The following is an 8,949-nucleotide window of genomic DNA, read 5'->3' on the forward strand; positions in this document are numbered from 1 at the left end:
GACTCTCACATAAACACACACCCACACATTCACACACTCTCTGGCACACACGCACTCACCAGCTGCACTGCGCCAAACGCTCCACGACCAATCAGCTTGACTCTGTCAAAATCATCTAGCTTCACCTGTAGTTCCCTGAGGTGACCCACGGACTTTTCATCTAGAGAGATTATACCATGCATATTACATTAATACATTTTATCATTTAATAATTAACAAACACATGTAAATTATGCACAGTTTAAAAAATTAATTAAAAAGTCATTTAATTAACATTTTTTACGTAACTATTAAAAAAAATAAAAAGTGTATAAAAAATAAAAATGTAGCCTATGTATATATAGTGACTCGTGTTAGGTATTGCCAATATACTAAAATAACGGTGTACTTGCTGAATTACTGTTTTTGCACAATATTTAGTCATTTTACACAATATTTACTCAAAGTAACTAAATGTTGAACTGTAAAGTGTCTATTACATGTTAACAAGCCTGACAGTAGGATTTAGATGTGTATTGATATATTCATATATTGCTATGGCAATATAGCAATATACGATATGATCTTTTACCATTTTATATTACAGAAAAAAAATGTAAGCAATAAGTTACTGAGATAAAGGTCTATAATTACTGACGATTTTAATTCATAAAGCTTAATTCAGCATTAAAAAAAAAAAAAACATACACATACAATAAATGTAATAATCTTTGCACTTCCAAAGAGACTTACATCTGTTTAAGAAGGAATCTATGTTTTTGTTCTTTCTTAGTGCGGGATGATTCAGATCAAGGGCCAGAGCAGTTACTGAATCCTGCAGAAGATAAGAGCAAAAAGAAAAAGAAAAAAACAAAACACTTAAAAGACATATAATCTCAAATACACAGCCATTTCTACAATTGGCTTTTCTCTTTATTCACACAGCCAAAAATGACTTCATAGAGACTACATTACTCTCCTCTAATCCCAGATCTAAGCCCACTCTGACACAGTCCTGTTGTGTCATTTAACTTTGGATATAAACTGAAAGAAGAGATTTAAGAGTGGGATTAGGCCTGTATAGTCCCCTTACAATTATAAAAATACAGTTACTTAATTCTCAATGTCTTTAGGAAATTAATGATATAAATGGCACTGGATGATCCTGGAAATGACCTCACATTAGGGGTGTGCGATATTGAAAAAATAAAATAAAATTACATCAATATTTTTTGGGATTTTTTCAATAACCATAAATAGACAATATTTTGCCGAGTGTGCTATTGTGCTGATATCTGACTAGCGTGGACAGCTGCAGTTTTTGATATTCTTCATATTCTGTGTGGTCAGTTCACAGCAGTGATAGAAATTAATCTTTTCATATAAGTTTAAATTCATTTTTACCTTTAATGGGCAATTTTACCTTTAATAAAGCCATTTTTCAAAAAGTGTGCATCTTTTGAATCAAATTGTTACATTTAATCAGTCAATTAGAATAACAAGACATTTAGGCTGTTACCAAACAAATGAAACCAGTATCAACAAAATTAATCTATGCAGAAAGTGCATCCGAAGTGGCATTTAGATGTATTTACACACTGTTTAATGCAGTTCAGAGGGGCATGGAGTACTTTAACCTGCAGTTACAAATGCATAATGTTTTGATATTTTAAACATAAAACATTGAATACTGATATTTGAAATTATTTTAAAATGAAAAGGTACTTTGTACGTGAAATTAAATTCGCTAGTAGGTGGCAGCAAGTCACTGTTAATAAGTGAGTCATTGCTACTGAACCGAATCATTTAAACGGTTGATTCATTCAGGAACGAAACACTGTCATGTTGCTCAGAGACGCAAAACAGTGCTGTAGCTGTTTAGAATTATTTTTTGTTGGCAAAATGGAGCAATAACAGGCAATATGGTGTCTAAAACGTAAGTCTCTTAACATTAATTTATTGTTTATTGAACTGTTGTATAAAATCAATATCACATTTGTAATCATGCTTATTTTTGAAGAATATATATACACATTTTCTGAATCATGCAGTGAAAGAACACACTCTAAATGCGCACGCGCCCTAGTCTAGACTTCATCACGTAATATAAGTGTGCACTTCGTAGGTGTTCTGTTTCTGTTTGGTTTTTGCAAAATACTCGATAATGTCAAATTGCACATCGTTAAAACAACAATTACGATATTATCGCAGACGATATATATCGCACACCCCTACCTCACATACCCCTCCAAACACACACAGTGACACTGCAGAGCTAAAAATACATAGAAGACACACATAGCACACACACTTACCCCCACCCCCAACATTCCCAGCCCAAACACTTCCATTTGGCCGAGCCAACAAACTAGCTGGCCCAACATAAAAGGTTAATAACAGTGTTTTGCTGCAGCTGGAACAAGAAAAACAGCTAATCCAGGGCTCCACAGTTAAGAACACAGTGGTAATGTGACACATTGTATTGATCAATATTGACAGTAAAGACACTTAATGTGACAAAAGATTTCTATTTGAAATATATACTGTGCTTTTGAACTTTCTATTTATCACAGAATCCTGAAAACAAATGGTTTCCAAAAAATAAAAATAAATAATAATAATATTATATATATATATATATATATATATAAGGCTGCAGAACTGTTTGTACTGATGGTAAAACTAAGGACATTATTAACTGTCTTTACTATAATTTTGAAAGCTAAAATTATGGAAAGGGCGTTACATTTCCGACGCGCTTGTGGTATTCGGCCAATCACAATGCACTGTGTCAGCTGGCCAATCAGAGCAGACTGTGCTTGTCAGAAGTTGGGACTTTGCAGAAAACGAAGCGTTTGAGAGAGGCGTGGCATAGAGAACCTACAATAATGTACAGTATTTGAAAAATAATGTGTTTTTTGAACAATAAAACATGTCAACATATTCTGTTACACCAAATACACAAAATAATGGTCTTTAAAAAAACCGGAGTCAATACAATGGCGGCTGGACTGTTTACAGCACACTCAGGGCGGGTCTAAGGTAAGACGGGCTTGTCAATCAACTATCGTGGGAGGGGCCTGTACAGAACTACGTCATTCTGACAGGAATTTCAGAACAGCCTGATTTGAGAAAGGCAATTTTAAAAGAGGGATTAAAAAAATAAAAAAAAAACACTGGGTGGATTTTTATCATTATAGGATGGATGTGTACACACACTTCCAACACACATTTATGTTCAAACAACTTGAAAAGTGAATTTCGCATCTGATGACTAAGTTTGCAAGGTGTGCTGTGAATTCTGTTTCCTTAAAGCTGGCTGCACACTAGACGATTTTCTAATCTTAACCGATTTTAAAACCATGGGAGACCACAGACATGAAGACATTTCAACCGATTTTTAACCTTATAATCCTCTGAACGTGCACACTAGATGATTCGAGCAGACCGCGAGACCACACACTTGAAGATTGTAGGAACGATTTCACAGTGACACGTGATCTCACGGACACTCACAAGATCAAATGTGACTAGAGAAGAAAAACAAATAGAGGACAATCAATGTTGTCAGCTGGCTCTCCTGGCACGCGTTCTGTTTCACAGTGAAAAACAAAGTATACAAAAGAATATGGATGATGTTCTCTGCTTTCACGGCATGTTTGTGGCTGCCAGGTTTCAGCTATAGAAGCACGCAACATCTGGTGAGTGACACTTGCTCGCTCTCATTGGCTATCGCGGGTATCATGTCAGAGGCAGCCCGATCAAGAGTTGTAAATATCAATCATGTTTGATATTTACGATTTGAGTTCGACGACGCTCCGTCTCGATCGAGCAGATAAATAATCGTAATGACACCACAAAATAGAGGATTTTGGACAAAAAATAAAAATAAATAATAATAATAATATATATATATATATATATATATATATATATATATATATATATATATATATATATATATATATATATATATATATATATATATATATAAGGCTGCAGAACTGTTTGTACTGATGGTAAAACTAAGGACATTATTAACTGTCTTTACTATAATTTTGAAAGCTAAAATTATGGAAAGGGGCGTTACATTTCCGACGCGGCTTGTGGTATTCGGCCAATCACAATGCACTGTGTCAGCTGGCCAATCAGAGCAGACTGTGCTTGTCAGAAGTTGGGACTTTGCAGAAAACGAAGCGTTTGAGAGAGGCGTGGCATAGAGAACCTACAATAATGTACAGTATTTGAAAAATAATGTGTTTTTTGAACAATAAAACATGTCAACATATTCTGTTACACCAAATACACAAAATAATGATCTTTAAAAAAACCGGAGTCAATACAATGGCGGCTGGACTGTTTACAGCACACTCAGGGCGGGTCTAAGGTAAGACGGGCTTGTCAATCAACTATCGTGGGAGGGGCCTGTACAGAACTACGTCATTCTGACAGGAATTTCAGAACAGCCTGATTTGAGAAAGGCAATTTTAAAAGAGGGATTAAAAAAATAAAAAAAAAACACTGGGTGGATTTTTATCATTATAGGATGGATGTGTACACACACTTCCAACACACATTTATGTTCAAACAACTTGAAAAGTGAATTTCGCATCTGATGACTAAGTTTGCAAGGTGTGCTGTGAATTCTGTTTCCTTAAAGCTGGCTGCACACTAGACGATTTTCTAATCTTAACCGATTTTAAAACCATGGGAGACCACAGACATGAAGACATTTCAACCGATTTTTAACCTTATAATCCTCTGAACGTGCACACTAGATGATTCGAGCAGACCGCGAGACCACACACTTGAAGATTGTAGGAACGATTTCACAGTGACACGTGATCTCACGGACACTCACAAGATCAAATGTGACTAGAGAAGAAAAACAAATAGAGGACAATCAATGTTGTCAGCTGGCTCTCCTGGCACGCGTTCTGTTTCACAGTGAAAAACAAAGTATACAAAAGAATATGGATGATGTTCTCTGCTTTCACGGCATGTTTGTGGCTGCCAGGTTTCAGCTATAGAAGCACGCAACATCTGGTGAGTGACACTTGCTCGCTCTCATTGGCTATCGCGGGTATCATGTCAGAGGCAGCCCGATCAAGAGTTGTAAATATCAATCATGTTTGATATTTACGATTTGAGTTCGACGACGCTCCGTCTCGATCGGGAGCAGATAAATAATCGTAATGACACCACAAAATAGAGGATTTTTGGACAAAAAAATAAAAAAAATCGCTTGCGACAAGCCGCGAATCGGGCCACACCCCCCGGTCGTTCGGGGTGCAAATCGGCCTTAAAATCGGGCTTAAAATCCTCTAGTGTGCGGCCAGCCTAACACAAACAGTCACTCGCATATAAGCCAAAATGCACACATGCACAATCAACAATGACGGAATCCTGTTTTCCTTGCACCAGGAGTCAGTCCACAACACAGTGTTTAAAAAGCACAAACACACACTCAAAGGAAGCTGGAGCCAGCTATCTCTCTCCCCTCAATTGAAGGATGTGACCTCAGCTTCCTGTTTGACATTTCCCCTGGTAGCAATGCAGCAGGATAGGAGTCTGCATCCAAAATTATAAATGAAAGATCATTAGTCATCAGACTCATTATAAAAACATGCCCATAGTTCAGTTGCATCACAAATATCACAATAAAGACCACACTAATATGACTTGAGTATCAGAACGGGGTTGTGATCTCAATATCATGAACTAAAATGGAGCTCTGTCTGACAAGCATGACTTGGAAGAGCATGGGATTGAAGACAGGATTTAATCCTCTGGATAAAAGAGGAATGAAATGCAACTCAACATAGGCTGTGTATATTTTCAACTCTGTTACTGAGAGTTGACTTAGCATGCATGGCTAAGCAGCTGAGGTAGTGAGTGGATGTTTCTATAAGTAAACGTGCTGTGGAATGAACCAGCAGGTATTTAGTTAGGTCTTTCCCTGGGCCTCCCATAGCCAGAGCATGACAGGCGCACACACACACACACACCAAAAATACATCACCCAATACCTCCAGCGTTTGTTCATAGATAGCTATCATTTTCCATCAATGGAACAGTTCAGCATGCAACGCTATTATCTAATCTTCCAACAGAGTTATAAAAGGGTTTGTCTATATAAATATTTCTGCATGTTTGTGCCGAATTATTTATTTTGAAATGTTTATTAATCATTTTAATTAAAGCTGCACTCGAACTGGCTAATACCGCAGTTGTCTTGGACTTTTACTGTGGATGTAGTATTTGCCCAAAACAAGTATCCATGTACCAATGACTTTGTAGAAATGCGCTACTGGCAGTCAGTATTCATGATTAATTTATTTTATGAGATAAAGCGCACAATAATAGGGGCCTTATTAAGACAAAATGAGAAGTATTCAGCTGGTCGTGTGATCTTAAAATGGCCGCCCCTGAGTCGACCTACTCAATGTAAAATAAAACCGCTTTTTTAGGTTATATAAAAAGCACATCTTTGTATCTACAGAAAAATACTACTATTTGTTGCTTTAGGTGTAAACATTTATTAATGAGGAAAAAATCCTGAGCACAAGGAAGAGCTACTATAAAGGAACAAGTCATTGTATGAACTGTCACCACTGTGCCTTTGAGCAAGTCACTTAAGTCCAGAAACTTCCTTGTAAGTGTACTATAAGATGCTTTAGATAAAAGCATATGTGAAATGACTAATAATACCATAGGCAGACAGTTGAGGCCTATTGAACAGTAAAGAAGCAGCCAGAGAAAGTAGGGTGTGCCAACTATCAGTCTTGCTCAAAAATGCAGTTCTTGTCTGGAATGGAGGTGTTTTTTTCTGCTGAGGAGAATGCTGTGTAATAAGGTAAGAGATTTCGGTCTTTGATGGGAAGAGACAATAGGAGCACACATTCTAGACATTCCCACCCTGTAAAGCTTGCTTTACAAGTCCTCACATTTCACCTTAACCCAGTCATTGAATAAACATGTATGGTACCTTCACATTTCGTAAAACTATACTTCCTGCCTTCTAATGATATGTGCTTCATGTAAAATAAGAGAAGCCTGGCGCTTTAGGGCTGGACAACAACACAGTGCTGTATTTGGGGAAAATATTACCATCAAAAGACAGCAACATTACTGTGAAGGAGGGCATGTTGATAACACACTGATCAGAGATAAGACATAGGAACATTACCACAATCCTCTGGGACAAACGTCCACTCATTTGTTTACACCCGCAACATATAATTCAGTTCTGTTTTGTGTTGTACAACCTATATGTGTAGGAAGAGCTTTCCGGTATTTTCATTATTTTGCTGGGTAGTCTAATTATAACAGAATAAATATTAACATTAATATTACAACATAAACAAACATAAAATATAAGCAAACTTTCATAAACATTCTTTGTAACAGCCAATGTGGACTATAGGTAATTTGGATAATTAAAAAATAAGCACATTCGAAATGTTTTGAAATGCGATTATATTAATTTGCTTTACAAATGGACCATGTTCCCCCTTTTAGAAATCTCTAGTTATTTACATTTTCTATTATGCATGATATTCTGGTATTTATAAAAAAAAAAAAAAAAAAAAAGTTATTTACATGCTCCACATCTTTAAAAAAAAAATTAATGGAGGCCTAGGCCTACACATGTAAAAGGCTAATCATATTTTGAATGAACATGCATTATTTTTTTCCTGGGATTGCTACTGGAGATGCAAGCTCTTGCTATTACTGTATACTTTAGTCATTTTTAAACAGTAATTTAATCAACAATGTTGACAAAATAAATGTCGTCAAATGTTGGCCAAGATGTGTCTAATAATGTTTGTAAAATTAAAAAAAAGAAAAAAGAAAAAAAAAAGAATAAATATTGAGTTCATGATCCAAACTTCCGACTAAGCAAAACTTCAGATATTTACTTTAGTTAGAAGGTCTACAAGACAACAAACACGTTTCCTTTTGTATAGCATCCCATTACCCCATAACCTTACCAACAAACTCTCCAAATTCAGCGGCGATCGTTGGTCCCTGATGAGTGACTCCAGTATTCTCACCCGCTTTTCTAGTCTCTTTCCTGCTCCGGTCGACATTGCGGCAACTCGGTGTCGTCAAGGTCCCGGTAGACATGAGATTGAGAGCCGCGATTGTGAGACTTCAAACGTCCGAGTCAAACTTGTCACTACCTGTCGTAACTCAACGCGACGCCTCTCGAAGCTCTCCGGTTCTGGATGAATTAATTCTTTAACCAAAGACTTTATACACGGCATAAATGAACGGAATACAGTAATTCTGTGTAAATGACAGCGGCGTTCCGGGCGCTTGTGCCAGCAGCGTAAAATCAAAGGTTAGACCCACGCGTTCAGGAAGCCGAGTGTCTCTCCCGCTCCGGTTCAAAAATTACAGGGGGAAAACCTTCCGTGTACGTTCCGCGTTGAAAAACACACTCTCGTTCTTCCTCACTGTTATTTTTGGGTAAATGAAGCTGTGAGTGTGAATGTGAACGGCGTGTTTCTTTGTTGCAGTGTGTCCCTCCCCTGCGGCCACACTGGAATTCTTCGGATCTTATCTCAGCTATCGCTTTTACCAGCCAAACGTCACTCTCTAAATACGACCCCATATACTACACAAGATATATTTAGACGATTACATGTATTTATGATGGCACGAATAAGCTTATTTATAGACGACTTCATGTGCGTTTCGTAAATGTGGTGTAATTCAGCGTACTGATGATAAAAATTGACAAACATCTCTGCGATGACCACGGTGACCATAGCAGGCTATTGTAATAATTTTGATGTAAAAAACAAACAAACAATTAAAAACAATTTCTCTGTTAACTATTATATAAAGGGGCAACATAACATTTGCCCTATTTCGGCATATTATATAACAATATAATGCATGTCATGTATCAGCCCATGATACCTTTGCATTTTTTCCCTTTTCTGAGATCGTATAATATAT

General features: G+C 36.8%; 1 protein-coding gene across 4 annotated transcripts in view; it reads right to left on the reverse strand.

Annotated features, from left to right (window-relative positions):
• Positions 1-8,884, reverse strand: part of rock2b (rho-associated, coiled-coil containing protein kinase 2b) — a 34,269-nt gene extending 25,385 nt beyond the window's left edge. The window contains exons 1-3 of one of the 4 annotated variants that reach the window (XM_058754875.1): positions 7,974-8,884; positions 733-814; positions 60-160 (exon numbers count right to left, since the gene is read on the reverse strand). In XM_058754875.1, coding sequence (XP_058610858.1) covers positions 60-160; positions 733-814; positions 7,974-8,072 — 282 coding nt within the window. In that variant the 5' untranslated portion in view covers positions 8,073-8,884. The remainder of the gene's footprint in view (positions 1-59; positions 161-732; positions 815-7,973) is intronic. The other 3 variants (XM_058754876.1, XM_058754877.1, XM_058754878.1) reach the window with 3 other exon arrangements.
• Between the last annotated feature and the right edge of the window lie 65 nt (positions 8,885-8,949).

This window comes from Onychostoma macrolepis, chromosome 20, assembly GCF_012432095.1.
Source record: "Onychostoma macrolepis isolate SWU-2019 chromosome 20, ASM1243209v1, whole genome shotgun sequence".
Classification (NCBI taxonomy): Eukaryota; Metazoa; Chordata; class Actinopteri; order Cypriniformes; family Cyprinidae; genus Onychostoma; species Onychostoma macrolepis.